General features: G+C 40.4%; 3 protein-coding genes and 1 non-coding gene across 4 annotated transcripts; 1 reads left to right on the top strand and 3 right to left on the bottom strand.

Moving 5' to 3' along the window:
* Positions 1–1436: 1436 nt before the first annotated feature.
* On the top strand, positions 1437–4997 carry LOC126617959 (cationic amino acid transporter 6, chloroplastic-like). Its single transcript, XM_050286037.1, has 5 exons — positions 1437–1884; positions 2004–2223; positions 2548–2878; positions 3073–3301; positions 3987–4997. The coding sequence occupies exons 1-5, from the start codon at positions 1470–1472 to the stop codon at positions 4541–4543; spliced, it is 1752 nt and encodes a 583-aa protein (XP_050141994.1). The 5' UTR covers positions 1437–1469; the 3' UTR covers positions 4544–4997.
* A 6232-nt stretch (positions 4998–11229) lies between these two features.
* LOC126620042 (trihelix transcription factor ASIL2-like) lies at positions 11230–12990 on the bottom strand. The gene is made up of 2 exons (XM_050288502.1): positions 11452–12990; positions 11230–11320 (listed from the first exon to the last, which is right to left on the bottom strand). Exon 1 carries the CDS (start codon positions 12550–12552, stop codon positions 11488–11490), a length of 1065 nt encoding a protein of 354 aa, XP_050144459.1. The 5' UTR covers positions 12553–12990; the 3' UTR covers positions 11230–11320; positions 11452–11487.
* TRNAW-CCA (transfer RNA tryptophan (anticodon CCA)) lies at positions 12974–13045 on the bottom strand. Its single transcript has one exon. It is a non-coding gene; the product is annotated as a tRNA-Trp (tRNA).
* A 984-nt stretch (positions 13046–14029) lies between these two features.
* LOC126618764 (phospho-2-dehydro-3-deoxyheptonate aldolase 2, chloroplastic-like) lies at positions 14030–17851 on the bottom strand. The gene is made up of 5 exons (XM_050286925.1): positions 17240–17851; positions 15747–16024; positions 15005–15281; positions 14613–14858; positions 14030–14501 (listed from the first exon to the last, which is right to left on the bottom strand). Exons 1-5 carry the CDS (start codon positions 17810–17812, stop codon positions 14226–14228), a joined length of 1650 nt encoding a protein of 549 aa, XP_050142882.1. The 5' UTR covers positions 17813–17851; the 3' UTR covers positions 14030–14225.
* Between the last annotated feature and the right edge of the window lie 2706 nt (positions 17852–20557).

The raw sequence follows: 20557 nt of genomic DNA, 5'->3' as shown, positions 1-20557 counted from the left end.
ACGTGTTGATGCTTCACCACCCAACATTTTGTGCATACAGCATCGCCGGCCTTATTGCCGTCCTATAAAAATTTTCCTTGAGCTTCAGTGGCATACAACCGTCACACAACATGCCGGATGCACTATTCCACTTTATCCATCTAGCTTGTATTCTATGGTTGAGGTCTCCATCTAATTCTCCGTTCTTTTGCAAGATAGATCCTAGGTAGCGAAAGCTGTTGCTCTTTGGTACTTCTTGATCTCTGATCCTCACCCCTAACTCATTTTGGCCTCCATTTGCACTGAACTTACACTCCATATATTCTGTCTTTGATCGGCTTAGGCGAAGACCTTTAGATTCCAACACTTCTCTCCAAAGGTTAAGCTTCGCATTTACCCCTTCCTGAGTTTCATCTATCAACACTATATCGTCTGCGAAAAGCATACACTAAGGAATACCATCTTGAATATGTCTCGTTAACTCATCCATTACCAATGCAAAAAGGTAAGGACTTAAGGATGAGCCTTGATGTAACCCTACAGTTATGGAGAAGCATATCGATCAGAACCTTGAAATAAAATCAAGAAGGGATATTGACCAATCAGATCCTCACTAACAAACACTTGTTTTGCACCAAAATACATGGGTATCTATTGGGTGTTGGTCATTACAACTGTGTCGATCGGCAGCTATAGTGAAAGATATATTAGTTTATATCGTGTTGATGAATCAAGTTTAATTATTCTTGACACAGAGACTGTGAGAGGAAGGAAACATTTAGGCTTTAGCTGCTTTAACAAAGTGTTTGAATGGATGCTTGTCACATCTTCTCAAAGTTTCTGGTGATGAGGAAATTCCAAAAGATATATTGGGTCAATGTTCCTCTTCATGTTTCACATTTTGCATGATTCCTCATTTCAAAATGCTTGCGCCTTTTTCTACATGTGATTGTGAGACAGAGAATCAAGGTAAAAGAGGTAAAGAAAGACTTAGGAAGACTTTGAAAGAAAAAACATAAGTACTTGAAGCTAACGGAAGACTTGACGCAAAACTGAGCACATTAACATTTTAGGATTCATATAGCTAAGTCCATTTAATGAGATAAAACTTTGTTATTGTTTTTGTCTCTCCTATAACACAAAGAACCAGATCTTTGGGGACTACTTATTGGGACACTCAAAAGATATTTTTGTGTGTGTGTGTGTGTATGTAGTCTAGTGTACTGGACGTGTGTGCCTATTAGAGAGAGAGAGAGAGAGAGAGAGAGAGAGAGAGAGGAGGGTTTAACGGTCATTTTAATAAGTCCATGGAAAACTTGGTGCATGCTTTCACTAAAGGTTGGGACACTCATTTGGGTTCTCACATTTCGACCTTTAGTGAGAGAATCAAGCAATAGACCATTTCCCAAATGCATATTTAAACCCCTCATACCCAGCTGTCCCATGGAAGCCAAAGCACTTAACTAATTGTAAGTTGTAGCACAAAAAGCATGGCTACCACCACCAGCCAAAGTACAGCACCCAGCAACAGCACCACCGCCGCCGCCATTTGCTTCTCCAAGTATCTTCATTCGCTGTCCCAAACACCCCACAGGCTTAGGAGGAGAATGCTTGCAACGTGGACCCCAGACGAAGAGCTGAACCAAGTGAGGCAAAGGTCAGGGGCAGACATGAAAAGGAAACTCAAGTGGTATGATCTGGTGGCCCTTGGCGTTGGAGGAATGCTTGGTGTTGGAGTCTTTGTCACAACTGGCCCTGTCGCCCGTCAGACTGCTGGCCCTTCCGTGTTCATTTCCTATATCATTGCCGGAATATCAGCCCTACTTTCTTCCTTGTGTTACGCTGAATTTTCTGTCCAAATCCCAGTTGCCGGTGGTGCCTTTAGTTATCTCCGATTGACCTTCGGTACGTACATACGTTTGAACATTTAAATAATTATCTAGGTCCATGGTACTAGCTAAAATATATGTAATCAATATTTCTTCATTTTCTTCTTTGTTAATTACCTTTATTTCTGTATGAAGGAGAATTTGTTGGTTACTTTGCCGGGGCTAATATACTCATGGAGTACGTATTGTCGAACGCGGCTGTTGCCAGAAGCTTTACTGAGTATTTATCCTCTGCATTTGGAGAAAATTCAAGCATATGGAGAGTAGAAGTGAATGGTTTGGTAAAGGGATATGATATGTTGGACTTCCCGGCTGTTGCTCTTATTCTTCTTCTCACTCTCTGCCTTTGCCATAGGTAACATCTCTTCCTATAATTTTTTTCCTTCCTTCTGATATATATTATTCTACCTCATCATATTCTTATTTTACTGTCATATTTTCAGAATCTATGTGCTCAACATTTTGCTACTGGCTAGAACTTTTTAGTGTATTTTACACTAAAAAAAGTCCAAAAATTTATCACTTACCAAATATATTTTCTAGTATATTATCATTACATATTGATAATAATTTCCCAAGTGTTATTGGGTTCTCAAGTGATAGTATCTTTAATTTGTTTGAGTTAATCTTGAAAATGATGGGTGATTTATATCAATTTCTTTTTGGATTAATACTGCAGCACAAAGGAAAGCTCCCTATTGAACCTAATTATGACAGTCTTCCATGTAGTTTTCTTTGGATTTATTATAATTGCTGGCTTCTGCAATGGGACTTCCAAAAACTTGGTGAAGCCTCAAGGAATTGCGCCTTATGGTGTTACAGGTGTTCTTGATGGGGCAGCTAGGGTTTACTTCAGCTATATCGGCTATGACTCGGCGTCAACCATGGCGGAAGAGATCCAAAACCCTTTGACGAGCTTGCCAGTTGGAATCATTGGTTCCGTTGTCATCACCTCTGTGCTCTATTGCCTCATGGCCTTGTCCTTGTGTTTGATGGTTCCTTACAACAAGGTAAGTAACACGTTTTGTTTCAAAAGAGTACTATACGCAAGTGGTGGATTTGCTCTGGTGGATAGTGCTTTTATCTTCAACACACTGTGTCTGAGTTTTAAATTCTCCCTCTTTTTAGTCTAGCTTAGAGTAGTATTTTTGCTGCATTTCTAATGAAGATATGGAGTTAATTGTTGAAATGCATGGATTGACAGATAACAGAGAATGTGGCATTTTCAAATGCATTCAAAGAGATTGGTTGGGAATGGGCAAGCAATGTGGTAGGGGCAGGTGCAAGCTTGGGGATTGTTGCTTCACTTTTAGTAGCAATGTTAGGTCAAGCAAGGTACCTCTGTGTCATTGGAAGGGCCCGGCTGGTGCCCTCATGGTTAGCTAAGGTCCATCCGTCAACAGGCACTCCATTGAATGCCACCCTTTTCTTGGGTAATTTCCTAAATCTTTGCACGCACACACACACACACATATATGACTTATAATTGCTTTACTTCTCTATAATCTTCTTCCCTTACAATAAGGAAATGTCAGATTTTTCTTGAGAAAATTGGAGCATATTGTTTCTCAAATTTTGGATCAACAGCAGCTTTGGTCTCTGTATTACAAATTCGTGAGTATTAGTTTTTGAAACGTGTCACAACATTGAAAAGTGGTTCTTCATGGTAACGCGGTTAGAACTTACGTTCAAAATAAATGGTTTAAAGGGAAAAATAAGGGACAAAAGTTCTAATGGGTTTACCCAAAAATGATCATTGCTACACATTGTGACAAGTTTAAAGATCAATACTCATGTATTTTGAGTTTAAGGACCAGTACTCGAATTTTTTTTCTTCTTCTTCATGTGATAGAGGAGAATGGAGAGGTTAAAATTATGTATAATTGGCACACACAAAAATTCCTCCGATGAAGATTAGAGATTGTCTGAGTTAAATTTTACGATCAAAATTGACGTCTTAAACACTTATAAGTAATTATCTTGATTTGATTTTTGAAGTGCTGAAAATGCACCCTTTAATCATACAAAATTATAAACAGTTCAAAGAAAAAAAAGAGAGCAGAAAACAAAACAAACTGATGGATCCTTTTCTCTCCTATATATATATATATGATTCAGGACTTTGTACAGCATCAATTGCGCTCTTCACCGACCTCGAAATAGTGATTGATATGATCTCCATCGGCACGCTCTTGGTGTTCTACCTTGTGGCCAATGCTCTCGTTTACCGGCGATACGTGATCATCAGCAAAAACCCTCCATTTCAAACTCTCTTGTTCCTCTTCCTCCTATCGTCTAGTGCTATTGGCTTTTCCATGTCATTGAAGTTTAAGCGACAACGGTGGGGACTACCGCTTTTCGGGGTGTCTACGATCATCATCATTTCCTTCTTCAACTACGCAGTTCCTTGTGTTCGCCATCATATAGGGTGGTCAATGCCATTCATGCCATGGCCTGCTGCACTGTCCATCTTCCTTAATGTGTCCCTCATGACCACGCTGAAGAAGTTCTCGTTCGAACGGTTTGCGATATGGTCATGTTTCATAACATTGTTCTATCTGTTGTATGGTGTTCACTCAACTTATCAGGCCGAGGAGATGGGGAGCAGTGACGATGAAGTGAATCCAAGCTCAGCTGTGCAGCAAACTAAGCTAGACAATATGCAAGTACTTTGACTAATCATGTAATATTTTTTTCCTTTTTTTTTTTTTTCTTTTGCTTCCTATAGCAGTTTTTGTGGTGTATGAGTTTGGGTTTAGGAGTTTCAATCAAGCAAAAGGGAATTTCAATCAAGCAGAATGGAAAAGTTCATTGTGTATAAAATTGCCATATTAAAAAAAAGTAAAAGAAAACCAAAGTGCTTGTCTAATGGCCTATTTACATAACCGGAATCAAAACAAGAGGAATTGAATTGAGGAGGAATTTAAATGAGGAATCAAAATCAGATTCATGTTGAAGTTGTTCACTTAAATATTCTGGAATCTAAATAAAAATAGTACTGAATTCATATAAGTTGTTTACTAATTCACCTAAATCAGAATGAAAACCAATGTGATTACTATAATGCCCTTCTTCAAAAAAATTAAATTTGTATACAAATTTATTAGAAAATCTCTGCAAATCTCATCCTTCCCTGCTTCCCTTGGAAGTACCCGTGCTCTTCACCAGAGCCACAATTCTCTTTTCCTCCTCAAGGAGACCCGTGGTATCAATAATGCCCTTATTCAAACCCATTTGAATAGAACACTCCTCTCTCCCTGCAATTTTTCATATCTTTTATCCCTACCCTCACCTCCATCTTCCACACTCACCCTACCCCATAGCCACCACCTCTTCTCCCTGCAAAGTATTTCATAATTTTTTGGGTTTTTGAATGGTTGCTTCACCGCATATGTGGGTTTTGGTCTGGTTTGAATTGTTTATTTTTAGGGTTTGGGTGATTGATTTTTGAATCCGGTTTCGGGATACGTGGATGTAGTGCTTGAGCTAATGGGTTGGGTAGTGAAGGTCGCTCGGGGGTGAGTTGGTGGGTTTGGGTAGTGAAGGTCGCACGGGGAGGTGGAACTGGAAGGTGATGTGTGCCACATGAAGCAGAGTGCACAAGGAGCGGTGGGGAGCGGTGAGTTGAGTGGTAGACTTGAAATTATAAAAATAATCAGAGGGCATAATAGGTAGGACAAATGCATTCCCATTACCTCAATCTCCCGAAACTCAAATACCGCATCTATATAGGGATTTCAATCTTTCAATTTGGGGAGTTCGATTCCCTCTGTTGTGTGGGCCCCACCACACTTTTGATTCCTCCAAAATTAGTAAACGGTTCAATACTCCGTAATCGGAATTCAACTCCTTATTTTGATTCCGATTATGGCCACGTAAACGTGCTATAAGTGTGTTGAGATATTCTCGGACAGAGCTTTCATGACACGTCATTCGCCCGTCCAAGACATACACAAGGAAGGCAGCCTGCATTTGGATCCTACACAAGCCTATTTTGGAGGACTCGAATGAAGGTAAGGATCGTTTTGTGTGTCTCTTGAGCGGACTGTGACATAGAAGGGAAGCGCTTACCCAAGATATTTTTTTTTTGGGTAAATTATATAATACCCCCCTCAGGTTTAAAGTCTATTACAACCCCATACAATAGTTTTAAAACATTTTACTTTCATACCTCACATGTTATTTTACCTCTGTTAGATTTTTCATCCATTGGTCTATTAAATGCTAACGTGGCTGCCACATTTGTCCTGATGTGGTAGCCACATGGCAAAAAAAAAATTATACATTAAAAACATTATAATATTAACCTATTAAAAAAAAAACAAGAAAAACCCAAACCCAGAAATCATTCGAGATCTCTCACTCTCTCAGGTCACTTTTCTCTCTCACTATTTCACTTTCTATCTCTCTCTCGGACTCTCTTCCTAACAGTACACCCACGCACACACCCATCTACACACCCACACCACGATCGTGGACTCTCTCATTCTCTCAAGTCACTATTCTCTCTCATTCTGTCGGCTTTTCCGTACGATCTACATATGAAAAAGAGCATAGACTCAAAGGGAAGGGTTTTGTACCTTAGATTGGTCGTGGGATGGCCAGAGTCGGTCGGGATTTGGCTCGAAACTCACGGGGTTCGCCGGAGCTAGTTCTCGGTTTCTAGGCTTCACCTAGCGCCACAAAGATGAGAGAAAGAGTCCACGGTGGTAGTGGTGTGTCGTCGGTGGTGTGGGTGTGTAGATGGGTGCATGAGTACATCGTTAAGCAAATTGAGATTCAGATCATCATGGGTACTCCGAAAAATGCAAAACCCACCCCACCTCCATTTTCTTCCCGAGCTGAGCCTTCTAATCGTCATGGACAACAGTAACCCGCAGCTTCCACCCTCAATCAACAGAAATTGGGTGGCGTCAATGCCACAGTGACGTGCAATCTCTCAACAGGTAGCGTGCCACACCGCGAGGAGCTTGGCGACTAGGGTGGACAGGTCGGGCATGCGGTGATGGTCGCTTCGAAGCTTGACGAAGATGAAAAAGAAGACGCAAAAGAAGGAGCCGATGGTGGAGATGTTGAGAAGGTACTGGATGTTGCCGTACTAGGCCTCATAGGTATCGACGCTGTCGTTGGGGGACGACAGAGGAGAGAGAGTGTCGTTCATGGAGGGGATGGGGGAGAAGGCTAAAGATTGATAAGGTGTGGGCAACGGAGGCGTGGGAAATCTAGGGATTGAGGAACCAAAATTTGGGGTTTCTCTGGTGGGCTTTGAGGTAATTGAGATTGAATTGGATTGGGATTTTCTTCATGTGGGGGGAGGAATTAGGGTTTGGGTTGAGGGGTTTTGGGGGGAATTTGGGGTTGTGGGGAATAAAAAGAAGATGCTAGGATTTTTGCCGGGTGGAGTGTTCGATTTTGCGTTTTTTAGTTTTTTTTTTTTTGTTTTTTTGTTTTTTGTTTTTTGTTTTTTTGAGAAGATTCAGGTTTTTTTTTTTAAATTAAAAAATTATTTTTTTACCACGTGACACACAGGTGGCAGTCACGTCAGCTCTTAACAAATCAATAGATGGAAAATATAACAGATGTACTATATTGAAATAAAATAGTAGGTAAGGTATGAAAGTGAAATATTTTAAAGATGTTGTATAAGATTGTAATAGATCTCAAACCTGAGAAGGTATTATGTAATTTATCTCCTTTTTTTTTTTCGTGCGGCTTTCCATTTTTGCTTCATCTGTTACTATCATCACATTCAGAAAGTAAATGGACACACTAAACCCTAAACCTCATGGTCCATTGAAAAGTCAACTTTTCATGTTTTAAGGAAAGCACTTTTATGATTTGTATGTCTTACATGGGTGGTAGAGGTACTCTTTTCGGAACAGATTTATCGCCACCGTTGCGTCAATGTTATAATAAAATGAGGATGTGTGCAAGTTTTTAACACATGACATTATATTATTGGATTGAGATATAACATGCAGTGAACTCATTCCATATAAATTGCTCTTCCGATTACCATGTTGGTTTTAATTTTTAGTATTTCTTTTTTCTTTTTTCTGTTGACACTAAAATAGAGGAAAAGTATGAGAAGAGGAAAGGGAATGCATAAATTGGAGGGCAAACTATATGAATGTATTAAACAACAATTTGAAGGTTTTGACAAAAAAAAAGAGGGTAAATTACACAAAACTACCTCAACTATAGGTTGCACCACAATTTCATACCTCATGTTTTAAACATTGCACTATCATACCTCAATTTATGAATTCGTTGCAATGTCATACATCTGTTAATGATTTTGTTAAATTGGTTGTTAAGTGATGATTTGACAAATGGAGGGCCCATATATTTGCTGATGTGGTAGTCCACTTGTGCCATTAAGAAATTATATATAAAATAAATCATTAAAAAAAAAAATTTCAAAAATTAAATATAAAAAAGTGGGCCCACCCCCTTCAAATCACCAAATCCACCTACTTCTCTGACCTCCCTCTGCCCTCGCCAACCTTCTTCTTAGTACCCTGAAACCAATTCCCCTATCTCTGAATTCTCCCTTAACCCGAATCCCAAACACCCACTCATGGATTCCTTCAATCCAAATTATTATGCATCAATTCCCAAATAGATGAATCTGCACCAATTGATCGGTACTGGCTCGCGAATCACATTCTCCTCCAAACTGGCCTAATCCTCATCGTTGTTGTCTTTCTCTCCATTCACAGCATCCCCTAAAAGCTCTTGGCTAACCTCTGTTATTATTTTTGCAACAAATCTGCTGCCCAAGCCAAGCGTCCTCGGCGCCCAGCTTCTCGCCTAGTCCCGATTTGTCAATTCACGCTCCTTTTCCGCCTCCCTCTCTCAGCAGGCCCTTGACAAGGCCGAGAAGGCCATCGCCCTCGACCTTAAGGACACTGCTACCCACATCCTCAAAGCTCTTGCCCTCGATGCTTAGGGATTCAAGACCTCAGCCCTCGATGCCATTGACATTACGTTGTCCCCTTTTTACCGAAAGAGTTTGACCAAAGAGGATCGTGACGATGCGCTCGTCAAGAGGGTGAAGATGAAGCTGTCGATGAACCGAAAAGCTCGGGTTGACTCGGTGATTGAGGATTTGAATTCAGGCTGTGGAGCTGAGTCAAGAGAATGGTGTTTTGTACGTTATGAGAGTAAGAAGATGACGAAGAAGGCCAGGAAAACTCCAGAGTGTGGTTTGAACAGAGGCGTGGGAGAGAATGGTTTCAGGGTTTGGTTTCAGATTGAGAGGGGAGGTCAGTGAGAGCGGAGGGCAAGTCGGAGAAGATGGTGGTTTTAGTTATTTGAAGGGGTGGGCCCACTCATTTTTATTTAATTTTTGACATAAAATTTTATTATTTTAAATGATATATATATATATATATATATATATATATATATTTTTTTTTTAATGCCTGGCCCAAGTGGACTGCCACATCAGCAAATATATGAGCCCTTAATTTGCCAAATCATCACTTAACGACCAATTTGACATAATCCCTAACGGAGGTATGACATTGCAATGTTTAAAACATAAGGTATGAAATTGTGGTGCGACCCATAGTTGAGGTAGTTTTGTGTAATTTACCAACAAAAAAAAAACAATTTAAAGGAGAAAACAATTGAAACTTTTGTTTTTTTAAAAGGAGCTTAGCTGGTGGCTTCGCCATGACAGTCCATTGTTCTGGGGGCTGGGAAAACTCACAGAAGCATTTCAGCCTCTCCCTGGCCACCATCGTGCGATTCACTAGCGTCACGAATCAAATTCAGCACGTGCCCTGTGGAATACAGACCTAGAATACGCCATCACCATTGGGCCACTCCGTGGTGGTTAACTTAAACTTGTTTCAAGCTTTAGCTTTTCGTTCCATTTTGTAAACCATTATATGTACCCATCCTTCCTCTATCCTTCATCTCTATTGGTTATCAAGTGAAAGTTAAAAGAGCATCTCCACCCTCCCAAAAATTGCTCCAGCCCAGTCCAAACAAGTATGGCTACATTGAAAAGCAAAGAGGCACAACTACTCACTCGGGCCAAAATCGTCCAACCCAATGCCTGAGGCAGTTTGACGTCACTCACGTTATAATTTTTTTGCACTTGAGTGCACGCGAGTTATCCAACAAAATCCAAATGGCAGGCCTATGCTGCAAATTCTTTAAAACATGGGAGATTTTGAATTGTTGGATTTCTAAAGATCATGTAATCCAATGGCCATAATAATTAATTTTTTGGCTTTATAGATTAAAAACAAAAAATTTGTTTTGTCATAGAGCAAACTCTGATCACTGAAGAGATTGTGCCACGTGGCACAATCTATTCGCTAAAGCAGTAATTGCCTTAACAAGTTTAAGTTAACAAAATGGGAGGGGAGAAAGACAAAATTGTTTCAAGACCTAGTAATTGCCCTAAACTTGTTTCAAGCTTTAGGTTTTCGTTCCACGTGGCAACAATTACCGTGGAAGGGTAGAGTTGCTCTAAGACATGGTCATTGTTCAGCAATTCGAAAATTTTGGGTTTCAAATCGGGTCGGGCCGAGTTCGTTGGGCTGATCAGATTGGACTCCAAATTTTGAAAACTAGCCTTTTTGAAATTCCAATTCTAATAAAAACCGAAGATTGAGAGGCATAGTTAGCTTTGAATTTGGACATGATGTAGGTTAAAAGCTTGATTGATTTGTAATGCATGGTTGCTTTTGGTTTCGTAGAATTTTAATCGGACATAAAATATCTACATTTTACGTGCAACATTAAAAATAAAAACTTGTGAGGAAGGTAAGGCTTTTTTGTCAAAATGGTTCTGAGTTTGACATAACTTTGATCTTTGAAATTAAAATTAATAGAATTGATCTCAGTTTGTCCACCATCAATAATTTTAATCCTTACGTAAAAAAAATTGTTAGAACCAAAATGACAAAAATAACCTCAATTTAATAAATAATGGGCCAAAATGATTAATGGTGAACAACCTCAGAGACCACTTCTATTAATTTCAAATCTCATGACCAAAGTGAAAAGTTATGTCAATATCAGGACTATTTTGACTAGAAAGCTTGAGAGATCATTACCATAATATTCTCATATATATATATATATGAAACGAACGGAAACACATTGCAGAAACAACCCAAATGGTATTGGCCAGCTTGCAAGCAAAGCAACCATATAATACAAGAGAAAGAAATGAAATTTCTTGAAACATTAGTTAGTATCACAAAACACATGGCTCTCAATCTCAGGTGTGCTTCAACTATCAGTATCCGATCGAAACACGAAATCTTTTCACCGTTGGAAGATTAAATAAAAGCCTTTTGCAAGAGATGCCACTCAAATTAGCTGAAAAGTCGCAAAATTCCACAAATCTACCAACTCACAAGTTACCAACTTTGAATTAGTGAATCAACGTACAAGTCAAAAGAAATCTTCCATAGCTTCTCATCATCCTACAAAACGCAATCTCTTTCTTCTTCAAGGCACATAATCCTCCTACATTATATATTTCTTACTTCTAATTTACCTACACAATACAAAACATATATCCTAAATCATCCATTAATCTTAAAAGCAAACTTACAGAAGCAAGTCTCCGCTCAGCTCTCCAATCTCCTTTCTACGATTCGTCAAGCGAGACGACCTTCATCTTCTTCTTCCTCTTGGTTTCCCACAATGCCTTCACACAAGCATCCACCATCTGCTTCTCTGACTCCATTATCAGCTGATTTTGCTTCATCTCCATCTTCATTCTCATCTTCGCCATCTCCCCCGCCATCTCCATCTTCCTCTTCTCCATCTTCACAAACACTTCTCCCAGAAACTCTATGGAAGACGCCATCGCTTCAATCGGATCATCCGCCCCTTTCCCGGATGAACTCCCACCCAAATCTTCTAAACCAACACCATTAGAATGCATACCCCCTCGAAATTTCTGATTAAACCCACTCCTTGAACCAACTCCATTGCAGCCACTGCGCTTCGAGATAAGCTTGGGATTAAACTTCTCGTTACTTTTACCATACCCCTTGATCCTAAAATCTGAAGGCCCCAAATTCCTATCCCCCAATGATTTTACAGGAAACTCACTACCACCATCACTTCCTCGACTACCATATCGATCATAACCAGCTGAAACTCCTGAATTCGGACCTCGAACAGGATCTTTGACCCGAAACCCACCTCCGAATCCGGCACCTTTTGGGGTTGTCTCATCTGGGTCACTCAAATTTTGATCAGAATCAGCTAAGTACCTGTAACTTTCATAATTTCTGACCCGAAATCCCCCTCCATATTGGACACCGACGCGGATTTCCAGATCTGGGTTGGACCCGAAAACGAAAGGAGAGTCGCATTCCAAGTCGATCATGGGCTGAAACAGATCCCAGGCAGAGAAAAACGGAGCCGGACCCGGGTGTATGGAAGCGCGTTCTTTCTCAGTCCGAAAGCGCCTCCGGAGCTTCTCCATCTTGTGACGGCACTGTATGGCGGTCTTGGGCGGCGAGACAAGCGGGCATCGGTCATTGACAGAGGACGCAACGGAGTCCCAGTCGGCGGATTTGAGATTGCATCGGCCGAGAGTTAACCATCGGTCCTTGTAGACGGCGATAAGGGCGTGGGACTCGTCGTGGGTCCAGCAGGGCGGTGGGAACGTGCGGGATTTGGGTTCGGCGGGTGGGGACATGGTGGGTTTGGGTTGGGGTGCAGGATAAGGAGGAAGAGGAAGAGGAGGGTGGGGGTTAGGAGAGGAATGGTGGAGGAGGTGGTGGTTGTGGAGGGCATTGTAGTATTAATTAGTTGGGTGTGAGTGGGTAATGCTAATGTGCGCAGGTGGAAGCAGTACGCATGTAGTCAGTCGAGGCTACTACGTACAAGTTACAACTGGAGAGGGTAGGGAGCCACTGCGCCTCCAGGGTGAGGCTGCACACTACTGTACTTCCAAAAAAGTTGGGGGACAGGCGGTGGTGCCTCAGCCTCTCTCTCTCTCTTCTCTCTCTCGTTGACGTTTTACAACCTTTCTGCTGACTCTTTCTCTCACTTGAATTGAATTGGGCCTTAAGATGGGCCTCAAAAAATAAAATGAAAAAGTTAAAAAGAGCGGGGTTTGAACCCGACGTGAATCGAACACGCAACCTTCTGATCTGGAGTCAGACGCGCTACCATTGCGCCACGGATCCGATGTTGATAGTTGCGTGCACATGCTTGGAAATGACAATTTCTGTTTGTGCACTTGTAGTAATTTCGGTTTTTTTTCTCGGTTGGAATGTTCTTGTATTGTAGTATTTTGCCTCCTTTTTCAACAACGTAATTTTCTCTCCATGAGATGAGCCCAGTGCATTGGACCGATGGATAAGAGAACTGACTGAGTTGGCCTATCAAACTAACGTGCAAGTTAACTAACACAATCAATTGATTTAGTTGACATTTGCATACTTTTGCTTCCATTAATACAAATATATTGGGAATTTAGTCGACATTTTCGAGTAGTTGTACTTTTTCTTCCATTGACACAATCAATTGATTTAGTCGATATTTTTTGACATTTGCATACTTTTTTGGGCATATTAACTTCATATTACGTCACTCTAAAGGAATACAGTATAGTTGTCGTCTTTCACACAATTACTCAAGGCCACAGGGCACAAGTACAAGCCATGTGTTTTTTAATACAGACTAGGATTTTCTCCTCCTTTTTTTTCCCTCCCTTTCCCTCTTTCCCTATTTGAACGGTCACGGTTAAACCACGTCAACATCTTATATTAATTTTTTTATAGAAAAAGAAAGATAAAATAGAGAATGTAAGAGGAGGGGATGGAAGAGGACGTAAAGAGGAGGGGAGTGAATCCTAGGTTTTTTAATACAACCTAGGGTGGAGACAGAATCCCATATTCAGCATTCATGTCCATTCTTAATGAGTGAGAATCCTCGCTAGATCTTCAAATCATATCCGTTCATCATATATTGTGATGGTAAAAAATTATTGTAAATTCTTTTATTTAAAATTAAATATAAACCGTACTTAACGAAAATTGACCGCATGATATACAATGAACAGATGTGATTAGAGGATTTCCAATATCCTCACAAAGAAGATCTGGTGAGAATCCTCACTCATTCTTAATTTCAAATTGTGTTCTTCTTGTTATAAACCACACCAAGAATAGTTGTGGTAACTGCGACTAGTGATTTATTTGTCAAGCTTGACGTAACAATTTACGTAATAACACAACACATGAGGAAAAGAAGAAAAATCCCCCTCATGATAAAAAGTGCAAAAAATTCCAATATCCCACAAAAATATTTGTCAGACTTTAGAAGTGACACAAAGCTATCTCCAAGAAGTGAGAAAAATATTTCTCATACTTTAGAACTGCCATTGACCGGAAAATCTTTGTTAGATTTTAACCTGTCTTTCCTCAATCGATCTGCTATCAAAAAGGCCAGTTCAAGAGACTGGGATGCATTCAGCCTGGGGTCACAATGTGTGTGGTAACGAGAGGTCAAGTCACTGTCGGTCACAGCCTTTGACCCTCCGATGCACTCTGTCACATTCTGCCCAGTCATCTCCAGATGCACTCCTCCAGGATAGCTCCCTTCTTGTTCATGGACGTCAAAGAAAGCTCTCAATTCAGCCTGAGCCAAAGCAAACAGCCACCAAGTGATCAGTAAAATGGACTAGCAACTCGCATTGTAATAAAATGTGTAGGATGAACACAGTTTTAGCTCCACTAGTTGAGTACTTACCCTGATTGCATCAAATGGCCGTGTCTTAAGCCCACATGGAGCCTTTATGGTGTTCCCGTGCATGGGATCACTGACCCACGTGACGATAAGCCCTGCCTGGCGCACAGCTCTGATCAAATGGGGGAGCTTTTTCCTCATATTTTCCGCCCCCATCCTGGTAATTATTGTCAGTCTACCAGGTTTGTTATGAGGGTTAAGAACTTCACACAATTTGACAAGCTCTGTTGGGTCCATTTTATCACTCACCTGCACGAGTTCATACATCATTACCTAATTATTAATGGAGACAAACTATTTTGCAACCTCTGTTTTCATCCTCCAAAACCATACTAACTACAAATAAAACTCGCATTTTATTGTTTCTTTGAATTCTGAAGTAACATCCAAATTACCTTAATGCCAAGAGGATTGGATACACCCCGAAGGAATTCAACATGTGCTCCATCCAATTGTCGAGTCCTCTCGCCTACCCAAAGCATGTGTGCGGAACAGTCATAGTAGTGTCCTGTTGTCGAATCCTCTCGAGTCAAGGCCTGCTCGTACAGTAAATGAAGGCATTCATGAGATACCCAAAACTCCACCGTGTTCATTATTGGATTGTCACTAGTAGCCCCAGCAGCATCAAGGAAACCAATAGCTTCATCTACTCTCTGTGCAAGTTCCATGTACCTATCCTCATCCGGGAATAATTTGTTGCAACCAGAAATAAACCTCGTCAATGTGGATACTGAAGTATCATTTCACACCAAAAATTTCTAGTAGAGCATGAGAATAAAAAAGATCTGCATCTGGGTCATGTAAAACATGGTAGCAAACTTCTAGGTTCTTGACTCCATCAATCACTTCCAGAACATAAAGAATTTAATTTATAAAGTACACAAGAGAGCTGTAATTTAATTACAAGAACCACATCTTGGCAACTTGTCGCACGCTCCAGAACATGAGGAGGATAATTGATAATATTTGAGACCACTCATATGGAAATGCTAACTGCTTAAGAAAAGGACAATTGCATGCTCAACGTGTACGTAGCTTTCTGCGTGCCTAGAAGTGCAGGCTAATTTGCAGAAAGCCAACAGTTATGGTTGGAAGTATCACATGAAAGTCAAGATGTGATTTGTAGCAGATACACACCTGTTTCCTTGGTCACTATGTTCTACGAAGTCCAGATTCCAATCTGAGACTCTTTGCATGGCAGCGTATCCACCAGTGGCAAATGCTCTAAGGAGATTCAGAGTGCCAACAGATTGAAGGTATGCTCTGAGTAACCTTTGTGGGTCTGGTATTCTGGATTTTTCATCGAAGGCATCACCGTTGATATTGTCTCCCCGATAACTTGGGAGTTTCACGCCATCTCTAACCTCAAATGGTTCAGAGCGAGGCTTTGCAAACTGGCCCGCCATTCTTCCAACCTGTCATGTATAGTAAATATCAGGTTATGTAAGTGATGTTGTGTTTCAGATTTGGCTCGTCAAAATACCAAGGCCAAACAGGTTTCGGTTTCCAAATGGTGTTGGGAAAGGAGAAAAGGGATGTGCACACTTATTTCCATAAGAATTGGGAAATAGGTTTTTCTTCGTGATCCCAAGCAGTTTGCATAATACCGGAGACCTATAAGTTTGCTAAATTCTTTGTGTTTGTGTGTGGCATGTTTACTTTATTGTTCATATATTCACATAGCATCATCTTATAAGTTTGCATAACACTGGAGACTATCGATAAACAAGATCAACTAAGGGGGATTAGAATCAACAGAGTGCGTATGCCGGATTATCAGGCCCTTCAATGACAGAACCCAAAGTTAAACATAATGAAGCAACTTAGAATTTGGCCATCATGCGAAAGGTTTGATGTAAGTAATTATATACTTATATTAAAGCAGGATGAGGCCTGCTTATGAGCACTCGCTACAACCTAGGACAATGATATTTAAAAAACCTAGCAAGGAACAGTGAATCAATCATCCTTGTTGATGAGTGCATGTAGCAACCACTATATTTCTCCATCCCAAACCAATACAAGATTCAAACTTCTGAATTGTTTCCCTTGTATTGTCAATTAGCATTGGGGAGAAGGTTTCACTCAGCAACTTAACAATTCGTGCCATGAAACGAAAACCCAATTAATAGAGTGGCCAAAAGTCAAAACTACATCTTTTTTTAGGTCATTTTACTCACACCTGCCCAGAAAACTTAAACTAAAACATAAACCAATCCAATGGTAACATCATAAGCTCAAGTGCAAACTCAATCCCATGAATGCATAAACTAATCCTAAGAAAATATGTGGGGTAGGCTGTTCTCTTGCACCCGTGTTCGGACTCCCATTCCTTGTACCGACGTAGTTTAGAATAGAATACCGTTTCGTCAAAACTCAAAACTTAAAAAGGGTGTAAATTTCAAAAGGGGAAAAATTAAAAGAGATTTAACGAAACACTCTGATACTGATTATTTTTAACGAAAATCATATTTTTATTTTAAAAAATTACAAATATTCACTTACAACATTGTTTTATCTTTTTAATAAAAAATGTAAAGTTTCATTAGTTTTCTTAAAAATTAAATACTCAGATAATTAAAAGGAAAACCCAAATTATAATTAATTGGAGAGAACGAAGAAAGGAGGACCTTGATGACGGGCATTTGGGCGCCGTAAATGAGAGTAATGGCCATCTGCAAGAAGACCCTGAAGGTGTCTCTGATGTTATTGGCATTGAACTCCTTGAAGCTCTCGGCGCAGTCTCCGCCTTGCAGCAGAAACGCCTCTCCCACTGCGGCCTTTCCCAGCCACGTCTCCAGCCGCCTCGCCTCTCCGGCGAACACGATTGGCGGGAACGTCTCCAGAGTCGTCAGAACATCCCGGAGCTCGTCTGGGTCCGGGTAAACCGGCAGCTGATGGGCCTGCTTGGATTTCCACGAGTCCAAGGCCCATGCTGAAGGCCCAAGATTGGTGGATGAAAGCGTGGAAGAGGAAGAAGGAGAGAGTGATGAATGAGTGGCGATGGTGGGGTTGGGCTTTCTGGTGAGGTGGAGGAGTTTGAGAAGGTTTGTGGGTGGTGAGGAGGCGGTGGTACGATGGAGGAAGGGGTTTGGGGCGGTGAGATTAGCAAAGCCTGTGGCTGTAGGTGTCAGAGCCATGTCAGGTTTATTCTTCTGTGCTTCAGTCAGACTGTGATGCTGCTGGATTGATACAAGATTCATCTCTCTTGTCTATCTATTTATTATTTTAATATTATATCCGAATGTTGAATTCTCGTTCAATCCTAAACCCTAAAGAGATCCTCTTCGGATCTCTTCCCCCTAATCCATCAAATCAAGAAATTCAGACCTTTAAAATTTGATTCAACGGTTATAAACATAGGATCTCTTCAAAAATTATAATAATTTTAGCCGTTTGATCAAATTCAAGGTCCGAATTATTTGATTAGGTGGATTAGATCCGAAGATGATCTCTTTCCCTAAATCCTAATCTAATTCTTCACCTTCACACAACAGTCGAGTTGCCGCGTGGCATCCTTGTTGAGAGCCACATCACGTATGCTGAGGTGGCGGTTTCAAAACCAATCATGTGATGCCACGTGAAAAATTTAAATGTGTAACAACGCGTGGTAGATTTAAAAGGCGACCACTTCGGTGTTCCCCTTTCATAGCATTCCTTCTTATGAATGCATTAAAGAGCAAAATCTCTAGTACTTCCGTTTCCATTATTTAAATAAGAAAGTGTTTCTAGCAGTAGTAGGTAGAGGATAGAACTACCTCAAATATAAGTATATATTTTAGTTAAATATCAAAGTACGCGACGTACAAAATTACAAAATAATAAGAATATTATTAAATAAACAAGAATGCCGAAACGGCTACAAAACTCGAGGAGACTACATTGTGATTAACTTGCTTTTCAAACTATATTACAAGCAATATTTATAGAGAACTAAACTTAAGAAATCCTAACTTGGATGGACTAAGCCTAAATCCTAAACTAACAAGCAAAACCTCGATACATGACATGAGCAAATGCGGATGCAAGCTTTATTATGCTAATTTTCGATGCCAATTCCAATCCGAAATTCCATCGGTGCAGGTGCAAGATTCCAAATGTCAATGTCAATGCAAGATTCCAAATGCCAATGTCAATGCAAGATTCCAATGCCAGTGCTAGTGCAAGATTCCAATGCCACAGTGCAAGATCCTCATGCCAGTGCCAGTGTAAGATTTCCATGCCAATTGTGAGCTTGTGAACAAACATGAACAAACAGGCTAAAAACCCAACTTTCGCAACATCACTTGAGTGGTCACCAATCCAAGCATTTAAGCGATCGTTGCGGTAAGCAGTGCAAGATTCCCATGCCAATTGTGAGCTTTCGAACAAAACTGAACAAACAAGCAAAAAACCCAACTTTCGCAACGTCACTCGAGTGGTCACCAATCCAAGCACTTAAGCGATCATTGCGGTAAACAATAACAGACAATCAAATAGCATCAACAAACTCATTATGGGACTCCAAACCAGGCCCATTAGTAGCTTCAAACAACAAGTGGGGCCTAAATACTTCAAACAAACTAAGTAGCCAAAAAAACTAGAAACCTGTATTGGCCTCAAACCAATTTTTTCTTTTTCATTTTTCTTGTTTCTTCCTTTTTTTTTTCTTTTTATTCCATTATCCTTCCTCTTTTTGGTTTGCAGTGACACAGACTTGCGGGTTACTCCCACAGGTTGCAACAGCAGCATTCAAGGGTTTAGAAGCAACATCAGTGCAAGTGGTTTTACGAAATCCAGTGCGGCTGGGGAGGTGCAGACTAGAGTGGCTGGGGATACGGGCGGTACAGCGTGGTTCACAGATTCGTTCGACAGCAGGTCAGATTGCAGTGGTGGTAGAACACATTTAGGTACGAGCAGATGATGGTGCATATATGTGGACCAGGTGCAGGTTAATCAAACAGGTTGCATGGGTGTAGGTCAAACAACGGAGTACGGGACAAAAACTATTGAAACCAATTATTGGATCTCAAGGATAGTTTTTAACCATCACTTTTTTTTTTTTTTTTGGAAATTTTAACCATCACTTTAGCAAAGTCATGAGATAAAGTGATATCTACAACCTTACCTATTTGTCATCCCATACCTTGTCATTCATACTTACCTTTTTGTCAATCATTTTCCCTTATTTCAAGGGTCTCTTTTTCTTGTAAATGATTATTAGTTTTGTCCAGTTGTTAGGGCTTAATTCATGGGATTGTGTAGGGTTGGTTACCTTACAATCCTTGTAGTCTACTTCTTTGGCTCTCTATAAGAGTTGCCTTCTCTCTTATAAAGTATCTTATGATGAAATACAAGACTATTGAAGCTAAAGGTTAACATGGAATCAGAGCATGAACCATGTGGTCTTGTCTTTGTCTTTTTTTTTTTTAGTTCAATTTTCTCTTATGTTCATCATCAGTTGAGATGTCAGAAGATAATCCTTTTGGCTATGGGGCTAAAAACAGCTCAACATTATCTCCCAACATAACTCATGGTGAGACCAATCCAAACCAATGATTCTGCTTAGTGTTGTTGACCAAGTTCAATTATCTCCCTTGGTCACAAGCTATCTCACTTGCCTTATGAGGAAGGTCGAAGCTAGAGTATGTCAATGGAAGCATTATGCCTTTAGAATTCTCTTCACAAACTTATGATGCATGTCACTCCACTGATCAACTTGTCATGCCCTCAATACTCAACTCCATGGAGCCCAAATTGTTTGAGCTATTCAGCTACTCAAAATCCTCACATCTTCTATGGGAATCTACGAAGGAAATGTATGGCAACCAAAACAATGCGGTGTGTATCTTTCAACTAAAGAAGAACATTGATGGTTTGAAGCAAGGTGACCAATCCTTTGTTCAACATCTTGGAAGCATGAAATCCATGGGGAATGAGCTTGATATGTACCGTCTACACATAACTGA

This window comes from Malus sylvestris, chromosome 4 (assembly GCF_916048215.2).
Source record: "Malus sylvestris chromosome 4, drMalSylv7.2, whole genome shotgun sequence".
Taxonomy (NCBI): Eukaryota; Viridiplantae; Streptophyta; class Magnoliopsida; order Rosales; family Rosaceae; genus Malus; species Malus sylvestris.
The sequence above is the reverse complement of the archived record's forward strand: the minus strand, read 5'-3'. Positions and strand labels throughout refer to the sequence as shown.